General features: G+C 43.7%; 1 protein-coding gene across 1 annotated transcript in view; it reads right to left on the bottom strand.

The window, feature by feature from the left end:
* The window catches only part of IQANK1 (IQ motif and ankyrin repeat containing 1), a 105,200-nt gene that overhangs the window by 12,389 nt on the left and 69,140 nt on the right, over positions 1-23,671 (bottom strand). Inside the window, exons 9-11 of the mRNA XM_033933108.1 lie at positions 22,081-22,173; positions 20,624-20,732; positions 1,646-1,742 (exon numbers count right to left, since the gene is read on the bottom strand). Coding sequence (XP_033788999.1) covers positions 1,646-1,742; positions 20,624-20,732; positions 22,081-22,173 — 299 coding nt within the window. The remainder of the gene's footprint in view (positions 1-1,645; positions 1,743-20,623; positions 20,733-22,080; positions 22,174-23,671) is intronic.

The following is a 23,671-nucleotide window of genomic DNA, read 5'->3' as shown; positions in this document are numbered from 1 at the left end:
TTCATCTCTACTCCCCCGTCATCCTGCAGGGATTGTTGCTTGTTATAAATGTTTTACGGCTTTTCAGGGTGCCTTGCATATGTCATATAGCAGTGATAACGGCTCAGCACAAATAAACAATGGCCACAGAACCTTGGAGAAGTATCCTCCCAGCAGGGAATGGAGACAAGAACTTTGCAGCAAAGGCCAGCTGAGTTAGCATTTCAAAAGATACATGTGTTCACAGATAGCAAGGTACAGGCTGGGCCATCTGGTTAGCTTGTAAAAGAAAGCTGGTTTAGGCTGTGAAAAAATATATGTTAAAAATGTCTGTAGTGTCCAGTATACACAAGTGAGGGCCAGTATGTCCAGGTTATCCATCTCAGGAGGGAGCTCAACCCCTCCTGCCCAGCAACCCCCCCCCCCCCGACTCGACATGGGCAGGAGGGCGGCCAACCCCTCATGCCCTGGCTACCCCCCACCCCCACTAAGATACGGGCAGGAGGGATCCCAGGCCCTCCTGCCCTGATGCAGCACCCCCCACGACCACCCCCCCTGAAACTCGATCGGCCCCCTGAACACCCCCACCCGCCAACCAGCAAGACCACCCACCGACTCTGCGACACCCCCCTTTTACCTTAAAAAAGTTGACGGGAAGGACGGATCCCAAGCCCATCTGTCCGGCAGGCCCGCCATCCACAGAATGGTGGGCCTTAGGGCCTGATTGGTCCAGGCGCCTCAATCTCCGCCCACAGCTTTGGTTATGGGTACTTGGACGATCAGGCTTTTTCATCGTCCAAGTACCCATTTAGGCCACTTTGTAGACGTTTTGTTGTTTTGATTATGAGCCCCTTAGTTATTTACTGAAAACGAATGCTAAGCCAAGGTTGGTGGAGACTGGAGTTAAAATATGGAACTCTCTTGTGGGCAAAATACGAAATTGTCGTGAAAGGGGCCTTAGAAAATTGCTAAAGACACAATTGTTTGTAGATATTTTTTCTAGTCAGTAATTTTCTCTGGTTTAGCTGAAGAATTATTCATGATCTTTTTATTCAAGCTTTTGCTGCTATTCTGCAGATATGTTTTTCGATTGCTTGTTTGTTTTATTATGTTCTTTTATAATTAATGTATGTAATTCATGTAAACCACTTAGTTTTAAACGGTATAGACATTTTTTAAATAAATAAATTCAAGAGACGGTCCCTGCTCAGTAGAGCTTACAATCTAGTCAACAGACAAACAGGACATGTAGTGGGGGGTTAAAGAGTTTCTCAGGCAGGCATGAGTGCTTTTACAAGCGAGTTGGGTTAGGATAAGGTGACCAGGTTACCCTTTCCAGAAAGGAGACTTTTTGGCCAGTCCTGGATTTCTACCAACCTTATCCTGGTGCATTAGGGGACCTGCAGTACTGATTTCAATGGATAGAATCATTACAAATCCTACACTGCTTTGGGATGTAATTTTAAAACCAGGACTGGTCAAATAGTCTCCCTTATGGAATGAGCAAACTGGTCACACTAGGAGTTAAAAGCAACCTTGAAGAAGTGGAATTGAGTATTGCCAGTGATGGAGCTTGATATAATGACTCTGGCAGTTTGTTCCAGGCGTATGGAGCAACAAGAGAGAAGGAACATAGTCTGGAGTTGGCATTTGCCTTTTCTCTTACCGTCCATCCAGATGTACTTTATGGCCGATATCCTTAAGCAGCACTTCATCAAGTTCCTGGACGGTGCATTTCAGCCCAGGCAGGCCAGAGTCAAATCCTGCAGACGCAAGAGAAAGAAAAATGGTTCACAGGCTGCAGAATTCGGGAAACAGCAGCAGTGACACCTAGCTTTAGGGTTGTATAATAAGGAAGTGTAAAGACATTTAGGGCTAAACTAAGTAAATGTCATTCAGAATTTGGCGCTGGAAAAAAGCAGTACTTTATAAGGGAAAATTAGGTACCTAACTCGATAATCTTCTTTCTGTTAACACAGCATATGAGTCTTGACAAGTGGGTTCAAGTACTCCAAATCGTGAGCTGTTGCAGAAGGAATCAATACTTTTTCTTCAGCTCTGCCTCCTTCCTCAGTGGGTTATACTGCCGCTCTTCAGTTTATACCAAAGCATTCAATAACCATTATAACAGGAAAAATAAAAAGGAGGAGTAGCGGGAACTTCCCTGACAAGACACTTCTGTTCTGCTCTGTAATAAGTAAATGAACAATGTTAATCAAAACATATCATATAAAACACAAGCCACCTATCTGAGTGTAACCAGCACTAACATTTATGGAGTCTGCATATTCTCAATTGCATTTGCATTTGTAACGTTCAATTCTAAACTAAACTAAAACTTAACGGGTCTTCAACCAGAGGAAGCTCGATGCGGTTAACAATAAGTTAAAAAATAAGCTACAATACAAGAGGATAAATTTTCAAAATGTTTAGCAAATAGAAAAGTTTTTAAAGATTTACAGAAAGATTGAAAAGATCTGGGACACCTCAAAATTCTGGTTTCTTTATCTCAAAAAAGATACAGAGGCGCTAGAAAAGGTTCAAAGAAGAAAATCCAAGATGATAAAGGGGATGGAACTCCTCTCATATGAGGAAAGACTAGGAATCTTCAGCTTGGAAAAGAGACGGCTGAGGGGAGATATGATTGAAGTCTACAAAATCTTGAGTGGATTAGAACGGGTACAAGTGGATCAATTTTTCACTCGAAGTTACAGAGAAATATTTTTTCACTTAATAATCATCAATAGTACAAATAATATGCTATTATCTTCCACCCTTCCCACCCCTTTCTATTATATAATCAAATACATTGTACAATATATAATAATAAAATTATCCCCCCTACCCCCTCACAATTGAACCTGTAAAATTAAGGGGAAAAATGCCATCTAATCAGTACAATATTTTGTTAATGGCTCCCACACATCTTGAAATTTCCTAAAACACCCTCGCTGTATTGCAATAAATCTGACCATTTTATATATGTGACATAGGGAATTCCACCAAAAATTATAATTTAGTCTACTCTAGTTCTTCCAATTATAAGTAATTTGTTGAATGGCATCCCCAGTCATTATAAGTAAAAATTTGTTATTATTTGAAATCTGACTTTTTGCTCTCATTGCCATACCAAACAGCACAGTATCATATGATAATATAGAAACATAGAAGATGACGGCAGAAAAGGGCTACAGCCCATCAAGTCTGCCCACTCTGCTTACCCACCCCCTGTCTATGCCCTAATGACCCAATTTCCTTATCTTTACCCTCGTAGGGATCCCACATGGGTATCCCATTTATTCTTAAAGTCTGGCACGCTGTCTGCCTCGATCACCTGCACTGGAAGCTTGTTCCAATGATCAACCACTCTCTCTGTGAAGAAATACTTTCTGGTGTCGCCATGAAATTTTCTGCCCCTGAGTTTGAGCGGGTGCCCTCTTGTGGCCGAGGGTCCCTTGAGAAAGAAAATATCATCTTCCACTTCGACACGTCCCGTGAGGTACTTAAATGTTTCGATCATGTCTCCCCTCTCCCCTCTCCCTACGTTCCTCAAGAGTGTAGAGCTGCAATTTGTTCAGTCTCTCTTCGTACGAGAGACCCTTGAGCCCCGAGATCATCCTGGTGGCCGTCCGTTGAACCGATTCAATTCTGCGCACATCTTTACTGTAATGTGGCCTCCAGAATTGCACACAGTACTCCAGATGAGGTCTCACCATGGCCCTGTACAACGGCATTATGACTTCAGGCTTTCGGCTGACGAAACTTCTATTGATACAACCCAATATCTGCCTTGCCTTAGATGAAGCCTTCTCCACTTGATTGGCAGTTTTCATGTCTGCACTGATGATTACTCCTAAATCTCGTTCTGCTGAAGTCCTAGTTAAAGTTTCTCCGTTCAAGAAGTACGTCCTGCATGGATTTCCTCTTCCGAGGTGCATGACCTTACATTTCTTAGCATTGAAGCCTAGCTGCCAGGTTGAGGACCAACTTTCCAATGTAAGCAGGTCCTGCGCCATATAATTCTGTAAACTGCATTTACTTACTATATTACATAGTTTGGCGTCATCGGCGAATAGTGTTATTTTACCTTGAAGCCCTTGAGTCAGATCCCCTATGAATATGTTGAAAAGGAGTGGACCCAGGACCGAGCCCTGCGGCACTCCACTGGTCACCTCCGATGTTTTAGAGAGGGTACCATTAACCACCACCCTCTGAAGTCTGCCACTCAGCCAATCATTGACCCATGCAGTTAGTGTCTCTCCTAACCCCATCGATTCCATCTTGCTTAGCAGCCTGCGGTGTGAGACACTGTCAAAAGCTTTACTGAAGTCCAGGTACACGACGTCCAAACATTCTCCCAAGTCCAACTTTCTTGTTACCCAGTCAAAGAAGCTGATGAGATTGGATTGGCAGGACCTACCCTTGGTGAATCCATGCTGACTAGGATCCCGAAGATTCCCTTCATTCAAGATCGTGTCCAATTTGCTTTTAATTAGTGTTTCCATGAGTTTGCACACTATTGATGTGAGACTCACCGGTCTATAATTCACAGCCTCTGCCCTGCAACCCTTTTTATGCAGAGGAACGACATTAGCTAATTTCCAGTCCAGGGGAACTTTCCCCTTACTTAGGGAGAGATTGAATAGCTCAGCCAACGGTTTCGCCAGGACATCGCTCAATTCTCTGAGCACTCTTGGGTGCAAATTGTCTGGTCCCATGGCTTTGTTCACCTTGAGTCTTGCCAGTTCACTGTAAACTTCACCTGGTGTGAACTCAAAATTCTGAAATGGGTCTTCTGTGCTTTGTGTTGCCTTCAACTGCGGACCGTGTCCCGGTGCCTCACAGGTGAAGACTGAGCAGAAGTATTCATTCAGTAGTTCGGCTTTATCGGAATCTGCTTCCACGTAACTTCCGTCCGGTCTTCTAAGGCGTACTATCCCGCCTGTGTTCCTTTTTCTGTCACTAATATACCTGAAGAAGGATTTGTCCCCCTTTTTAATGTTTTTTGCCAGAATTTCTTCCACTCGAAGTTTTGCCTCCCTAACTGCCATTTTGACCGCTGTAGACCTGGTCCTATATTCTACTTTTGCCTCTCTTTTCTCCGTGCGCTTGTAGGAGAGAAACGCTTTTTTCTTCTCCTTAATGAGGTGCGAGATCTCCGCGGTGAACCATTGGGGTTTATTGTTTCTTTGTCGTTTATTTACTGATTTTATGAAGCGGCTAGTTGCTTCATGTATGGTTGATTTCAGTGTTAACCACTTAGCTTCTACATCATCGGTCTCCGCTTGGTCCTGCAGCATCTGATGGACGAAATCTCCCATGCGTGCGAAGTCTGTGCCCCGGAAATTGAGTACCTTTGTTTTCGTGTTTGATCTAGGGAAGCCTTTCCTAAGGTTGAACCATACTATATTGTGGTCGCTGGAGGCTAGCGTATCTCCTACTGAGACCTCTGAAACGCTTTCCCCGTTGGTGAGTACCAGGTCGAGGATCGCCTGGGCCCTAGTGGGCTCCGTTACCATTTGTTTGAGACGTGCTCCCTTTATGGAGGTTAAGAGCCTCCTGCTACTGCTGGTTGTCGCTGAAAATGAGTTCCAGTCTGCATCAGGCATATTGAAGTCCCCTAGCAGTACAGCTTCTCCTCGTAGAGTGATATTCTCTATGTCTTCAATTAATTCTGCGTCCATGTCTTCCAGTTGTCTTGGGGGTCTGTATACCACACCTAGATACAGGCATTTTTCTCTGCCTCTTGCCAGGTTTACCCAGAGGGACTCCCTGGTGTACTTGACATCTGTGATCCTGGTGGTTTTGATGTCCTCTTTAATGTATAGAGCTACTCCCCCCCTCCTAACCTGCCCTCTCTGTCCTGACGAAGTAGATTGTAGCCCGGTATAGCCATATCCCACCCATGTGAGTCCGTGAACCAAGTTTCAGATATTTCCACCACATCTAGATCGGCATTCCTTATTTCAGCCTCCAATTCTAGAATTTTGTTACCTAAACTGTGTGCGAAGACATACATGGCCCTCCATATCTTGTGTTTGCTAAGTCCCTGTGAGGCGTATCCTACCCGAGTCGGTGTGACTCCCAAAGAACTGTTTGCAATGTGGGTACTTACCTTGGACATGGAAGCGGAGTTTCAACTCACCTCATCAGGATAATTCCTTTCTGCACTAATATGTGAATTGGTACCCTCCCCCGACTTACCTAGTTTAAAGCCCTGTGAAGCAGGCGGGCTAGTCTGTGCTGGAAGACGTTCTTACCCCTACTGGTCAGATGGAATCCGTCTGGTCCCTGAAGTCCTTGTAGCGCTTCCCCATGGTTTAGGAATCCGAAGTTCATATCCCGGCACCATCCCTGTAGCCACTCGTTCGTCCTCAGGATACGTTCATCTCTGGCTCTTCCCTTGCCTCTAACTGGGAGGATCGATGAGAAAACCACCTGCGCTCCTGTCCGCTCCAGCCTCTCACCCAGTACTCCAAAATCTCTGGTGATGGTCTCCGGTGTGTTCCTGGCAGTGTCGTTGGTTCCTATGTGGACAAGAAGCAAAGGAAAGTGGTCTCGGGGCGTGAGTAGTCTATCCAGACTGGCGGTGACATCTCGTATCCTGGCTCCAGGCAGACAGCAGACCTCCCTAGATTGCATATCCGGTCTGCAAATTGGTCCCTTGGTGCCCCTCAGCATGGAATCCCCGATGACTATTACTCTGCGCTTCTTTGGGGGGAGTCGGTCAGTTGTCCCTGGAGATGGAGCTGTGTGTTGGGCCTGCTCCTGTTCCTGCTCCTGTTCCTCATCGGCAGTTCCTTCCTGAAGAATCTGGAATCTGTTCCGCAGGGCGAGTTGAGGGGTTGATGTATAGCTGCCCTGCTTGTAAGAAGAAGGAGAAGATGAAGAGATTGAAAAAGGGGGGGGTCTCCTATGTTTGCCCATGGAGGAGGTCACCAGCTGCCAGGAGTCAGTGCCGCTAGCCATTTCCTGTATCCCAATTGTTGGTTTCAAAGCTGATGATTTGGGTATCTCGAGGATGGACTTGTCATGGGCCTGCTCGGTGATTTGGGACAGCTCCTGGACGACTCCGTCGATGTAGGCCTCGTCCTCTCGGATGCTTCTCAGGCGTATCACCTCCTCCCTGAGGCTCCTTAGTTCCTGCATGAGATCTCCATCCAGCTGCGCAGCCTCCTCTGTCTGTGTAGAGACTGTAGTGTAGCGCTGGGGGATGGTCTCGGTCTGCACAGAAACCTCTGTCCACCGTCCTGGGTCTTCCTCCTTCTGCACGCAGTTCGTGGTCGCTTCCTGGATCCCCATAGCGACTGGAATACTGGTCTTGATTGTAGATTTCACGCTTCTTGTCCTCCCTGCCATTGCTGAGTTGTAATTGAGGTCTGCCTGTCAGTAAGGAAGAGAATTAGGAAAATTAGAAAAATCTGTCTGTGAGCAGGTGTGAGATTTTGAAAGTTAGGGTGTCTGAGAGTTGGAAGATTGGGGTATCTAGTGCTTGAAAGATAAGGGTGTCTGAGAGACTGAGAGTTTGAGATGTCTGAGAGGGTTGCTGTCTGTGAGTTAGTATGAGAGCCTGTACGATTAGGGTGAAGGGATAGTGTGTTTGAGAGGTCCGCTTGTTGCCCTAAGGTATCGTTGTCTTATGTAGTTTGGCTCTTCTTAAGGCTCTTCGCAAAGGCGCTCTCGCTAAGGCGAGCGCCTTTGCCGCTCGCCTTCGCCGCGCTCCGAACGGCTGCGCGCCGTTGGCTCGTCCCCTTTTATGGGGGGAGTTTGGCTGGTGATGTCAGGGGTGGGCGGAGTTAGCTCTCGTCTCTTCCCCTGCTAGCACCGCCTTCTCTGCTCCTCTCTCTGCTTCTTCCTGCTAGCACACTCTCCGCTCACTGTTCTGCCATGTGCTCAGAACTCTGCTACCATGTGCTCAGGACTAGGCACAGTTCCTTCAGTCTCCCTTCGGCTGGCCTTGCACTGTGAACTCTCTGCTGTTGGCTCGTCCCCTTTTATGGGGGGAGTTTGGCTGGTGATGTCAGGGGTGGGCGGAGTTAGCTGGGTTGTCTAATAAACAATTAATTTGGTCCCAAGTTGATTTCCAAAATGTCATAATAAATGGACAGTAGAATAACAAATGATCTAAAGTCCGTGCTTCAAGATGACAGTGCCAACATTTATTAGACTTAGAGCTGTCCAATTTTTGTAACCGAACAGGGGTCCATAATGCTCTATGCAACAGAAAAAAACCATGTTTGTCTCATAGATGCTGACACTGTACATCTCATCCTCCAAGTCCAAATTTGTGTCCATTGAGATGCAGAAATTTGATGCTTGATCTAAATGCTCCAAATGTCTTTCAGACCAGTGTTGGTTTCTTTTTAAGAAGTCCAGATAATAATTTATACCACTGGGCAGCCTGGTGACCCAAGAAGTCCGCCTGAAAGCATAAGAACTCCATACTATATTGATCTTTAAGATTTTTCCATTCAGGGAACCCAGCCTGAATGGCCTGCTTTAATTGCAACCATCTAAAACATTCTGATTTATGAAGGCCATATTTATATTGCAACTGTGAAAACTCAAGCAGTTTACCATTAGAGATAACATCATCCAATAAACGTATTCCTGCTCTCATCCAATGCTTCCAGGCGACCTTTTCTCTGCCAATTTGAATCTTGGAGTTTAGTGCTGAAACAAGGCTGCCCTGTGAACATCTAAAAGCTAAGTTACTCAGCATTTCATATTCTGCTCTTTTCACTGGTTTTCAGCATTATATCTGCTTAATTTCTCTTCTCCTCCCTGTTTCTTACTAAAAAAAATATAAAAAAGCACAAAAAATAAATCCTTCTCTTTCCTCTGTTAAATCTTATTTCCTCTTCCTGCATTTTTGTTTAAAATACTGTGTTTTAGGTGGTATAGAGCCTATATTTCTGGTGCCTGTGGCTCAGGGTGACTAAAGTAGGGAAAATCCTGTTATAAATCCTGTGTTTTAGGGTAGCACTGATAGAACCTGCAGTTTTGTTTAAAATACTGTGTTTTAGGTGGTATAGAGCCTATATTTCTGGTGCCTGTGGCTCAGGGTGACTAAAGTAGGGAAAATCCTGTTATAAATCCTGTGTTTTAGGGTAGCACTGATAGAACCTGCATTTTTGTTTAAAATACTGTGTTTTAGGTGGTATAGAGCCTATATTTCTGGTGCCTGTGGCTCAGGGTGACTAAAGTAGGGAAAATCCTGTTATAAATCCTGTGTTTTAGGGTAGCACTGATAGAACCTGCAGTTTTGTTTAAAATACTGTGTTTTAGGTGGTATAGAGCCTATATTTCTGGTGCCTGTGGCTCAGGGTGACTAAAGTAGGGAAAATCCTGTTATAAATCCTGTGTTTTAGGGTAGCACTGATAGAACCTGCAGTTTTGTTTAAAATACTGTGTTTTAGGTGGTATAGAGCCTATATTTCTGGTGCCTGTGGCTCAGGGTGACTAAAGTAGGGAAAATCCTGTTATAAATCCTGTGTTTTAGGGTAGCACTGATAGAACCTGCAGTTTTGTTTAAAATACTGTGTTTTAGGTGGTATAGAGCCTATATTTCTGGTGCCTGTGGCTCAGGGTGACTAAAGTAGGGAAAATCCTGTTATAAATCCTGTGTTTTAGGGTAGCACTGATAGAACCTGCAGTTTTGTTTAAAATACTGTGTTTTAGGTGGTATAGAGCCTATATTTCTGCCTTACTAGTAGTCTTACTTATAGTCCCACCAACCCCAGGGACCACTATTCATATATAGAGACCCATATAATCAGGACTTCACAACCAATCAAGATGACCTTTATTCTATGCAATCACTGTGGTGCTTTAATTCCAAGACATACTATTTGGAGGCTTAAGGCTTGCCCCATCTGTCTTCAACTTGCCAGTATTAAGGAGGAGCTCTGCAAACTTAAACAGGAATTGAATACAATTAAAGCAGCTTCCATCACTCCACAAAATCATACCAACTTACCACCTCTACCTCAAAGAATAAAACAGCCCAGGAATAAATGGGTCACAGTAGGCTCAGGAAGACTGCGACATATAACACAGAAACATCCACCTTCACTAATATTACCTCTACAGAATTCCTTCGCTCCACTAGTGCACTGCGATACTCAGGAAAACAGAAGGGAGGTGGGACTGGAACCAATGAAGGAAACTCAAGAGAACAAGCGCACCCTAAGTATAAATAAAAAAGCCAAAAACAGAAAACTATTACTGTTGGGGGATTCCATCATCAGAGGCATTAACCTTGGAAGACAGGGCGAGGAGACCAAAATAGTGAAATGTCTTCCAGGATCCTCAGCTACCAGGAGTTCCAGGCAAATACTGACTATAATTAAGGAAGAAACTAAGGATTTTAACACTGATGTTGTTATTCATCTGGGAACAAATGACCTGGCCAACAACTCCACACTTGCAGCACAGAAAGCTTTTCGGGAGCTTGGTGAGGGCGTGAAACCTTTTGTAAAGACTTTAGCTTTTTCTGAAATACTGCCTGCATATGGAAAAGGAGAGCAAAGAGTGAAAAACACAGAGGACTGTAATAGATGGCTCAGAGCCTGGTGTCATCAAGAAGGCTTCAGGTACATAGGAGGATGGGGAAATACATGGAAGGACAAGAAGCTATATTGCACTGATGGGCTACATATTACTACAGCAGGAAAAAGAAACCTTGCAGAGAAATTTAGACAATATTTTTCTAGGCATTTAAACTAGAAGGTGGGGGTGGTGTATGTACGAAGCACAATTATAGAGACCACCCCCGGCAAAAGAAAAGATGTGATAGTAGTAAAGGCTGCAACATAAGCAATATCAGCAACTCATTTCTTAGTATTGCAACGGAAAGTGAAACGACACAAAAATCCATACGAAAAAGGAGATTATCGCTGAAAAATAGCTGGAAAGCGATGACCACAAATGCTCGCAGTCTAAGCAACAAAGTTCATGATCTGCAAGCCCTGATATTAGAGGCAGATCTAGATATTGTTGCTATCACAGAGACATGGTTCAGTGAATCACATGGATGGGATGCAAACATACCGGGATATAATCTTTTTAGGAAGGACAGAGATGGTCATAAAGGTGGAGGAGTAGCTCTCTATGTAAAGATCAATATCCAAGTGACCGAAATGCAAGGGACCTGGGGAGAGGAAGAAGCGATATGGATTGCTCTGAAAAGAGAAGATGGAACTTCTATCTACGTGGGTGTAGTCTACAGACCTCCGACTCAATCGCAGCAAATTGATAAGGATCTGATTGTGGATATCCAAAAGTTTGGAAGGAAAGAAGAGGTTCTGCTGTTGGGAGATTTCAACCTGCCGGATGCGGACTGGAATGTTCCGTCTGCGGAATCGGAAAGAAGTAGGGAGATTGTGGATGCCTTTCAAGAGGCTCTGCTCAGACAAATGGTGACGGAACCCACAAGGGAAAAAGCGATATTGGATCTGGTCCTCACAAATGGAGAGAGTATCTCTAATGTTCGAGTGGGTGCTCACTTGGGTAGTAGCGATCATCAAACGGTTTGGTTTGATATAACGGCTAAAGTGGAGAGCGGCCGCACGATACTTAAAGTCCTAGATTTCAAACGTACGGACTTTAATGCAATGGGAAAGTACCTGAAGAAAGAGCTGTTAGGATGGGAGGACATAAGAGAAGTGGAAAGACAGTGGTCTAAGCTGAAAGGAGCGATAAAAATGGCTACGGACCTTTATGTGAAGAAAATCAATAAAAACAAGAGAAAAAGGAAGCCGATATGGTTCTCCAACCTAGTGGCTGAGAAAATAAAGGCGAAAGAGTTGGTGTTCATGAAATATAAAAAAACCCAAGAAGAGGAGAGCAGAAAGGACTACAGGGTGAAACTGAAAGAAGCCAAGAGAGAGATACGTTTGGCGAAGGCACAGGCGGAAGAACAAATGGCTAAAAATGTAAAAAAGGGAGATAAAAATTTTTTCAGATATATTATTGAAAGGAGGAAAATAAAAAATGGAATTGCTAGGCTAAAAGATGCTGGGAACAAATATGTGGAGAGTGATGAGGAGAAAGCAAATGTGCTAAACAAATACTTCTGTTCTGTGTTCACAGAAGAAAATCCTGGAGAAGGACCGAGATTGTCTGGCAAAGTTACACGAGAAAATGGAGTAGATTCTGCGCCGTTCACGGAGGAGGGTGTTTATGAGCAACTTGAAAAACTGAAGGTGGACAAAGCGATGGGACCATTCGGGATCCATCCCAGGATACTAAGGGAGCTCAGAGAGGATCTGGCGAGTCCTATTAAAGACTTGTTCAACAAATCTCTGGAGACGGGAGTGATTCCTGGGGATTGGAGGAGAGCGGATGTGGTCCCTTTTCATAAAAGTGGTCACAGGGATGAAGCAGGAAACTACAGGCCGGTGAGCCTCACTTCAGTTGTTGGAAAAATAATGGAAATGTTGCTGAAAGAAAGGATAGTGTACTTCCTTGAATCTAATGGGTTACAGGATCCAAGGCAACATGGCTTTACAAAAGGTAAATCGTGCCAAACGAACCTGATTGAATTTTTTGATTGGGTGACCAGAGAGCTGGATCAAGGACATATGCTAGATGTAATTTACTTGGATTTCAGCAAAGCCTTTGATACAGTTCCTCATAGGAGGCTGTTGAACAAACTTGAAGGGCTGAAGTTAGGACCCAAAGTGGTGAACTGGGTCAGAAACTGGCTGTTGGACAGACGCCAGAGGGTGGTGGTTAATGGAAGTCGCTCGAAGGAAGGAAAGGTGACTAGTGGAGTCCCTCAGGGTTCGGTGCTGGGGCCAATCCTGTTCAATATGTATGTAAGTGACATTGCTGAAGGGTTAGAAGGAAAAGTGTGCCTTTTTGCAGATGATACCAAGATTTGTAACAGAGTAGACACCGAAGAGGGAGTGGAAAATATGAAAAAGGATCTGCAAAAGTTAGAGGAATGGTCTAATGCCTGGCAACTAAAATTCAATGCAAAAAAATGCAGAGTAATGCATTTGGGGATTAATAATAGGAAGGAACCGTATATGCTGGGAGGAGAGAAGCTGATATGCACGGACGGGGAGAGGGACCTTGGGGTGATAGTGTCCGAAGATCTAAAGGCAAAAAAACAGTGTGACAAGGCAGTGGCTGCTGCCAGAAGGATTCTGGGCTGTATAAAGAGAGGCGTAGTCAGTAGAAGGAAGAAGGTGTTGATGCCCCTGTACAGGTCATTGGTGAGGCCCCCACTTGGAGTATTGTGTTCAGTTTTGGAGACCGTATCTGGCGAAAGACGTAAGAAGACTTGAGGCGGTCCAGAGGAGGGCGACAAAAATGATAGGAGGCTTGCGCCAGAAGACGTATGAGGAGAGACTGGAAGCCCTGAATATGTATACCCTAGAGGAAAGGAGAGACAGGGGAGATATGATTCAGACGTTCAAATACTTAAAGGGTATTAATGTAGAACAAAATCTTTTCCAGAGAAAGGAAAATGGTAAAACCAGAGGACATAATTTGAGGTTGAGGGGTGGTAGATTCAGGGGCAATGTTAGGAAATTCTACTTTACGGAGAGGGTGGTGGATGCCTGGAATGCGCTCCCGAGAGAGGTGGTGGAGTAAAACTGTGACTGAGTTCAAAGAAGCGTGGGATGAACACAGAAGATTTAGAATCAGAAAATAATATTAAATATTGAACTAGGCCAGTTACTGGGCAGACTTGTACGGTCTGTGTCTGTGCATGGCCGTTTGGAGGAGGATTGGCAGGGGAGGGCTTCAATGGCTGGGAGGGTGTAAATGGGCTGGAGTAAGTCTTAACAGAGATTTCGGCAGTTGGAACCCAAGCACAGTACCGGGTAAAGCTTTGGATTCTCGCCCAGAAATAGCTAAGAAGAAAAAAAAAAAAAAAAAAATTTAAATTGAATCAGGTTGGGCAGACTGGATGGACCATTCGGGTCTTTATTTGCCATCATCTACTATGTTACTATGTTACTATGATTTGTAGATTTGCAAATTGGAATAGTTGTTAAATTACTTACATAACGCAATGTTTTCCATCTATCAGCTAATATTTTATTATCTTTACTGTACCTAGGCATTTTGATACTGAGCACATGACAAAGGCGCATTGGAGACATGAGTTGCCATTCTAACCACATCCAATCTGGGAGTTTTTCCATGAGCTCTGGGAGGACCCAATACATACCCTGGCGCAAAATATAGGATTGATGATACTTATAAAAATTGGGAAAATTTACCCCTCCCTCTGAAATTGGTCTTTGTAAAGATACCAAAGCAACTCTAGGAGTTTTACCCAGCCAAATAAATTTTATAAGAATGCTATTTAATTTTTTATGAAAATAAACCAGCAACATACCCATCTGATAACAAACCACAGTCAAGATCATCATCTTAATACTCGACTCATGCACATTTATATTATGTAGGTATTTAAATATCTCTATCATATCTTCCCTCTCCTGCCTTTCCTCCAAAGTATACAGATTGAGATCTTTAAGTCTGTATTGTATTTATAATGCTTGACTGCATGAGAAGATCTCCAGTTATGGATGCAATGGAAAAAATGCAGACTGAGTCTTAGTGCTGCTCATAATAGAGCACTGTGTGGCTGAGATCTGCAGAGCTTCCAGATTTAACTCCCGCAGGGAATCCGTAATAACTTCCAGCAATGCTGTCAGTTTGAAAAGGTGGCATATTAACAATTCTCTCCTTGATTAAGGACCACCATTGTCTCCTAGCAAGTAGCCTCTGCTTGAGACCCCAGAATCTCCTGAGATAAAAGGCTGCTTTGTTTACCTCATTGGAATAACTACAAGACGGCATTGTATCTTCCAAAACAGACAATATTTGTTTATTGTTAGTATAAAAACTATAAGTATTACAGCAGCAAAGATATATCTAAAAAATGTATTGTCAGTTCAGAATATGCAATGGAGAGAAGAATTTGCACCCATATGCTTAGCAGGGGGCTAGCAGTTCCCCGTAGCATAAGTAAGTGAATCTCTCTGCCTTTACCTAGAATACACGTGTTTTTTATACAGAGCAATTCTTCCTTTGTCCCAAGAAAGTCCATCCCCGAATTCTGGTTATGTAATTCCCTATTGGTACATAAAAATAATGTACAGCTAACTCTTCCCATCTGTCCACGCCTCTCTCTCACCTCCACACCACCCCCCCCAGTAAAAGGGGGGCCTTACAGAAACAGAGAACTGTTGCTGAACTTCCTTCTTTCAGCACGTAGACATGCAGCTGCTAATTAGAGGTATTACAATTCTTTGCATATTTGAGTTGGTGTCCTTGTAAGATGAAAAGTTGGCAACGAGATGGCCTTTCAACAATCCAGCTGTCTGGTTCCCATAGCTTGGTTGGGAGACAGGAAACTCATGGTTTGATACCAAGTTCTTTCATCTCGTTACACCCACATGAGCAAAGCTCCTTGCTCATTATAAAAGTTTTATGGCTTTGTAGGGTGTCTGGCATATGAAGTCTATGAAGTCATATAGCAGTGATAACAGATCAGCATAACCTTGAAGGGATATTCTCCCAGCAGGGAAACAGGAACATCATTGTTAGCATTGCAAACAGTCTGGGCCTGGCTATAGGAAAATATGTCTGTAGTTTCCAGCAGGGTGTCCAGCATACACAAGTGAAAATCTAGGTCTGTAGAGTCCAGTTGAATCATCCATATGTCCAGGATATACATGTCACTCCTAAAAGCTAGGATTCATTCTGGGGCAGTAAAGGCATGGACTCTGACACCCAGTCTCCCCCATCCTTCTCTGACTGGTCTGGTTCCAAATTGGAAACCTGAGAAAAGCATGCTATTAGAGGCAGACTCTCTTGTGCAGTAACAGGGCATGCCTTCCATAAGTGCAGACGGAGCCCGACAATTTAAATAAGCTAGCTCCCCCCCTCGATTTTCTCATAGGACTGTAATGACCTTACTCACTGTGCTGTGCTGGTGCTATAGCCTGCTTCAGCTTTCACTATACTGGGCAGACTTGCACAGTCTGTGTCCCATATATGACCATTCAGTTACATAAGAACTTAAGAATAGCCTTACTGGGTCAGACCAATGGTCCATCAAGCCCAGTAGTTCATTCTCACGGAGGCCAATCCAGGTCACTAGTACCTGGCCAAAACCCAAGGAGTAGCAATATTCCATGCTACCGATACAGGGCAAGCAGTGGCTTCCCCCATGCCTTTCTCAATAACAGATTATGGACTTTTCCTCCAGGAAATTGTACAAATCTTTCTTAAAACCAGCTACGCTATCTGCTCTTAATCACATCTTCTGGCAATGCGTTCCAGAGCTTAACTATTCTCTGAGTGAAAAAAAATTTTCTCCTATTGGTATTAAAAGTATTTCCCTGTAACTTCATTGAGTGTCCCCTAGTCTTTGTAATTTTTGATGGAGTGAAAAATTGATCCACTTGTAGGATTTTGTAGACTTCAATCATATCTCCCCTCAGCCGTCTCTTTTCCAAGCTGAAGATCCCTAACTGTTTTAGTCTTTCCTCATATGAAAGGAGTTCCATCCCCTTTATCATCTTGGTCGCTGTTCTTTGAACCTTTTCTAGCACCATTATATCTTTCTTGAGATAAGGAGACCAGAATTAAACGCAATACTCCAGATGAGGTCGCACCATGGAGCGATACAGGGGCATTATGACATTCTTAGTCTTGTTAACCATCCCTTTTTAAATAATTCCTAGCATCCTGTTTGCTTTTTTGGCAGCCGCTCCACATTGGGCGGAAGGTTTTGTCGTATTATCTACGAAGATACCCAGATCCTTTTCTTGGATGCTAATCCCCAAGGTGGACCGTAGCATCCACTAACTGTGATTCAGGTTATTCTTCCCAATGTGCATCACTTTGCATTTATCCACATTATATTTAATTTGCCATTTGTCACCCAGTCTTCCAATTTCCTAAGGTTCACCTGCAATTTTTCACAATCCACATGCGTTTTAACAACTTTGAACAGTTTAGCGTCATCTGCAAATTTAATCATCTCACTCGTAGTTCAAATTTCCAGATCATTTATAAGTAAGTTAAATAGCACTGGTCCCAGGACAGACCCCTGCGACACTCCAATGTTTACTCTCCTCCATTGAGAAAAATGATCATTTAACCCTACGTTTCCTTTTTTTTTTTTTTTTCCTTTTCCTCCAGATTTATTCTGAAACAGATGTACATAACCAATTCCTAATCCACAACTGAACTTTACCACCTATCCCATGATACTTTAATTTTCTCAGGAGCCTCTCAAAAGCTTTCTAAAAATCTAGATACACTATATCAACCAGTTAACCTTTATCCACATGTTTATTCACACCTTCAAAGAAGTGAAGCAAGTTTGTGAGGCAAGATCTCCCTCGGCTGAACCCATGCTGATTCCGTCTCATTAAATCATATTTGTCTACATGTTCCACAATTTTATTTTTTATAATTGTTTCCGCCATTTTTCCCGGCACTGAAGTGAGGCTTACTGGTTTGTAATTTACCGATCTCCCCTGGATCCCTTTCTAAAATCGGTGTAACATTGGCCACCCTCCAATCTTCAGGTACTATAGACAATTTTAGCGACAGGTTACTAACAGCAGGTCAGTAATTTCATGTTTGAGCTCTTTTAGTACCCTGGGATGTATACTATCCAGTCTTGGCGATTTATCACTTTTTAACTTGTCAATTTGGCTAAGTACATCTTCCAGATTCACCGAGATTTCTTTCAGTGTCTCTGCATCATCACCCTTGAAATTTTAGGTAGATCTCTTACATCTTCTTCCGTAAAGAGTGAAGCAAAGAATTCATTCAGTCTTTCCGCTATGAACTTATCCTCCCTGAGCGCCCCTTTTGCTCCTTGATCATGCAACGATCCCACAGATTCTCTCACAGGTTTTCTGCTTCTGATGTACCTAAAAAAATTGCTATGAGTTTTTGCCTCTTTTGCAAGTTTCTCTTCATATTCTTTCTTAGTTTTTTGATGGCGGAACGTTTGGGGACTAGTAAGTTCTTTAATGATGTATGGAGTCCATTGACTACTTATGTTGCATTACAGTAAGGGTCATGTTTCTTCCCTTTTCATTAGATTTCTTTACACATCCAGGGAGGGAAATGTACTTTGAGGAGTTAAATTATGCAATTATAATATTGAAATCACAACATATGTTTCATTGTATTAATAATTAAGATGAGGATGGGAGTAAATGACTGTTTAATGTAATAATTGTATTGTTATTAGTGCGTTCTATGTAGTATTTTATGATTTACCAATTGTATTGCACTATCAAAGTTTGAAAATCAATAAAGATTTAAACAAAAAAACATTCTTTCTTAACTGTCTTTATCAGTGCTTCCCATCTAACTTACCAGTGCTTGTGTTTCTTCATATTTTTTTCATTTGGATCCTTTTTCCATTCTTTAAAGGGTGTTTTCTTGGCTCTAATAGCCTCTTTCACTTCACCTTTCAACCATGCCGACTCTCATTTCCTTTTCTTTCCACCTTTGCTGATACGTGGAATACATCTGGTCTGGGCTTCCACAATGGTATTTTTAAATACCGCCTAATTTACAGTCCTAACCTTTGCAACTGATCCTTTTAGCTTTTTTTTAAGCATTTTATCATAGTCACCCTTTCAAAAATTAAATGCCCCTACAGTAGATTTCTTTTGTGACGTTACTCTAGCCAGCAGCTCAAATTTGATCACATTATGATCACTGTTTCCCAGCAAACCCAACACAGTTAACTCCTGTACTATGCCTTGCATTCCACTAAGGACCAAATCTAAAATAGCTCCCCTCTTGTCGGTTCCCGGGTGACTGTTGACTTTCCCCCACATCTCAGTTTAAAAACTGGGGATGGGCTGGGATGGTTTAGGTTAGATGAGAAAAAACAATACAAATGGCAGCTTTAAAGGGAACTGAGCCCTTTAGACCGGCACACCTCAGGATTTTTTTCCCCCCCCTTCTTACTCAGAACAGACTCCACAGCTCTCAAAGCTGGAGGGCTGACCAACCAGGGGGCCAGGCTGCTGGCTGAGGCACCTCTACAAAAATGTGGGGAGGTGGAGGAAGGTGGGAGTAGGGACCCAGCATGAGACCCGCCAAGTTTAACACCCCTGATGCTGGGCTGTATAAAGAGAGGTGTAGCCAGTAGAAGGAAGAAAGTATTGATGCCCCTGTACAGGTCATTGGTAAGGCCCCCACTTGGAGTATTGTGTTCAGTTTTGGAGACCGTATCTGGCGAAGGACATAAGAAGACTTGAGGCGGTCCAGAGGAGGGCAACAAAAATGATAGAAGGCCTGCGCCAGAAGACGTATAAGGAGAGACTGGAAGCCCTGAATTTGTATACCCTAGAGGAAAGGAGGGACAGGGGAGATTTGATTCAGACGTTCAAATACTTGAAGGGTATTAACGTAGAACAAAATCTTTTCCAGAGAAAGGAAAATGGTAAAACCAAAGGACATAATTTGAGGTTGAGGGATGGTAGATTCAAAGGCAATGTTAGGAAGTTCTACTTTACGGAGAGGATGGTGGATGCCTGGAATGCGCTCCCGAGAGAGGTGGTGGAGAGGAAAACTGTGACTGAGTTCAAAGAAGCGTGGTTTTAACGGAGATTTTGGCAGTTGGAACCCAAGCACAGTACCGGGTAGAGCTTTGGATTCTTGCCCAGAAATAGCTAAGAAAAAAAATTTAAAAATTTAAATTGAATCAGGTTGGGCAGACTGGATGGACCATTCGAATCTTTATCTGCTGACATCTACTATGTTACTATGCCCAGCAGTCCACTCATGCGGCAGCCCATCAGGTACAGGACCTGTATAGTAATCCTCTATCTATACCCTTCTATCCCCTTTTCCTTCAGGAAATTGTCCAATCCCTTCTTGAACCCCAATACCGTACTCTGTCCTATCACGTCATCTGGAAGCGCATTCCAGGTGTCCACCACCCTTTGGGTGAAGAAGAACTTCCTAACATTGGTTCTGAATCTGTCCCCTCTTAATTTTTCCGAATGCCCTCTTGTTCTTGTAGTTTTCGAAAGTTTGAAGAATCTGTCCCTCTCCACTTTCTCTATGCCCTTCATGATCTTGTAAGTCTCTATCATGTCCCCTCTAAGTCTCCGCTTCTCCAGGGAAAAGAGCCCCAGTTTCTCCAATCTTTCAGCGTATGAAGGTTTTCCATACCTTTTATCAATCATGTCGCTTTTTTCTGAACCCTCTCGACTATCGCCATATCCTTCCTAAGGTTCGGCTACCAATATTGGACGCAGTACTCCAGATGCGGGTGCACCATCGCCCGATACAACGGCAGGATAACTTCTTTCGTTCTGCTTGTAATACCTTTCTTGATAATAGCCAATTTACTTGCGCACACATCTCGGGACAGCATGCAATTTTGTACACACAAAGTTTCATACCATTTATAGAATTTGGCCATTAGGTTCAGAGTTGGTTGTTCAGCAAGACACATGATGAGCTGCATAAGAGGACATGCTGCAGAAACGCCTTCACCATACAGGCCTTTAGGTTTCTTTTCACATAGGTTCAAGTTAGTGCTGTGACATTGGTAATTCTGCCATCTAGGTACGGCCCCGTAGCCTCCCAGCCTCGATTTCTCCCTGCCCTTGCTTTTTCTCACCACTGTCTGTCTGCTCCCTAAGACGAAGCCTTGCCAAGGACAGCCTCTCCTCCGCCTTTATTGCTGCCAATCTTGCAAATTCCACAGTGGCCTCCGCATCGTGGATGGCCTGTAAACAAGAATACACAATCAGCCCTTGCACCCGGTGTCACATCGAGAGAGTACGTGTTCTGTCGCTGTGCTGCTGCTAAGAAAAATAACAGTCCTGTAAATGCCAGAAGACAATTTAAAGCATGCTTAAAAAAATACTGATCTTCCAATGCAGTAAACTATAGTATGCCAATTCCAGTGATGATGATAAAAAAAAAAAGTGTACGATGCCTGTGCAGGTTTCTGCTTTGGGCTCTAAGAACACATATCTGAATTTTTGCCCACAAAAATACTTGGCGCAGGAAAGGTTGTATGAGCATAAGATCAGATCATAAATTTGTATATTTTTGAAACATTTGCTGCCATTGACACTATCTTCTGCTCACAAAAATTCAGATTTTTACACATATGAATATGATTTTATGTTGTGTATATTTAGCAAGCTTTAATGCTATAAAGGAAAAATGTGTTCTTACCTGATTATTTTCTTTCCTTGAGCCATACCAGATCAATCCAGGTGGATAGGTTTTTCCCCCTTCCCAGCAGTCAGAGAACAACTGGTTTGCTGGCATCACTCTACATAGGGCTTTGTGCAACCTACAGCTCTCTGGTACATTAAAGCAAATGTTACTTTTTCCTTCGGGGGTTAAGGGGAATAGCTCTCCCTATTTTAAACCAGCCTCAGGAGATTCCAATTATGAGGGAAATCATTGTCGTCATTGCCCAGTGGATCATGAAGGCTTTCACAGGTTTCTGGACTCCTCATGCTCCTCTGTGCCTAGTGTTTACTAGGCCTTGGTGTAGAGCAGGGGCATCTAACTTTGGCTTTTGCCAGGTCAGATTCTCAGAATTTTCCAAATGAATATGCATGAGACCTATTTGCATACAAATACATCGCATGCAAATTCATTGGGGAAAGCCTAAAAACCCAACTGGATTGCATCCCTTGAGGGCCGATGTTGGACAACCCTGATGTAAAGCTTCCCAAACGGGGTCGGGATCTCAAATGGGATCACAACCTGGTTGGACTTCCCATAAATGTACAATTATGCTGCACCTCTGGACTTATTAAACATGAAGGGCAGCTGTTCCTACTAATTTGGAACATCTGCACAGTGCCTCAGTTCGGTTCTGTTCCCTATCTCCACCTCCATAGATGGACATAATCTATAACTTTGGGACTGATCTGTTGAGACTAAAGGAAAGAAAATTAGCAGGTAGAATCTCATTTTTCCTTATACCACTAATAAGTCTGATGGTGCTTCTGCCCTTTCAGGAACTTTCTTCAGATGAAAAAGATGGAAAGCCCAGTTGGTTCCTTCTTAGCTGGTTTGCTTTATGACCCTTCCTTTCATTTCCCTCCTCACCTGCAGGGTCAGCTGCACCTTGTCGCTGTGCTTAATCACGCATTTGTCATGCTCCGTGATCCTCTTGTTCAGCTCACAATAAGCCTGCTGCAGCTGAACAAGACGAAATATCAGTCAACGCTGGCAAATAAAAACTATGGAAAAAAATCTGTCCCCGTCACCAGACCACCATCCCCTTCACAGCCCCATCCCTGTCCCCTTCACCGCCCTGTCCCCGCAGCATCCACCATTCTCTCTTGCCATCTCACCGCCCTTCAGCCGACTGAGAATCTCCCTCCCTCCCCCTTTCCTTCGCAGCATAAAGAAACTTAAGGGAGGGAAGGCGCGCAGTCACCGATTGCACGCATGGCCCCTTCCCTCCCTCCAGCCAAATCTATCTCCCTCCTTTCCCCTTACCTTCACGGCACTTTAGAAAAGAAACTGACGCCGGTGAAGCCTGCCTGTGCTGCCCTGCAGTCGTGTGTGTGGGCAGAAGCTTCTGATGGCAACCAGAAGTTGTGTCAGAGGAGAAGCTTCTGCCCACAGACATGCGACTGCAGGGCGGCACAGGCAGGCTTTGCCGGCTTCAATTTATTTTCTAAAGCGCTGCGAAGGTAAGGGGGAGGGAAGGAGAGAGAGAGATTTGGCTAGAGGTAGGGAGAGGGCCGCGCACGATCGTTGACTGCGCGCCTTCCCTCCCTTAACTGCAGGGACAAGGCTATTCACCGCTCCATGGGGCAGTGGATGGCCTTGTCCCCGTGTCCGCAGTGAGCACTTCCCTCCCCCCCACACCGTTTCGGCGGGTTACCCGTGGCTAGCCATGGGTAACTACCACCATGTCATTCTCTAATAAAAAACACAGAAGACAGTTTTGAAATCTGTGCAGGTGTTCTGTTAAATAAATCAAAATATAATTGGCTCATCCAATCTGGCCAGTTAAGATTCTTCCACTTTGAGTAGAAAAGCAGTTTGTGTACATATGCATGCAAATTTCCATTACTAGGTTCCTCCCACCACCCTATCCTTTCAACCATTTTCGGAGAGAAGGGCATAAGGTCAGCACAGCTAGAGATGATAGAAATGTACACCCAATGTTATATGAGAACAGCCCTACAATCATCACATTGATGGACAGATCCTCAGCTGGGAAGTGATTGAGTGAGTCCCCCTATTCCATATCACACTCCCCCTCACAAGCATTCAAGGAGCACTTGGATTTTAGATCTCTTTTATCAAGCTGCGATCATTCTCCAGTCTAAGGACCCCCAGACATTTAATATTATGGTAAAAGCAACCACAAGAACCTTCAGGAAAGAATGAAAAACTCAGGAAATTTGTGAAATCTAGCAAATGATCTAACTGACCTTCTCAGTCTATCCCCATATCCTAACGCTTCATCTAATTAACTATCTTGTAATTTCACTGGGTATGTCCAGATCACCTCTTTTGTAATCCGCCTAGAGCCGCAAGGTATTGGCGGAATAAAAGACACTGATGTAATGTTTTAAAGGGCTCTAACATAACAAATAATGACAGATGTCCCAAGCTGGGTGTCATAGAGGGGGAGATAGTCTTACATATTGTAGCACTAAACTAATGTTCTTCTCCAAGT

Source organism: Geotrypetes seraphini, chromosome 2 (assembly GCF_902459505.1).
Source record: "Geotrypetes seraphini chromosome 2, aGeoSer1.1, whole genome shotgun sequence".
Lineage (NCBI taxonomy): Eukaryota > Metazoa > Chordata > Amphibia > Gymnophiona > Dermophiidae > Geotrypetes > Geotrypetes seraphini.
This window is presented reverse-complemented; position numbering and strand designations above follow the sequence as displayed.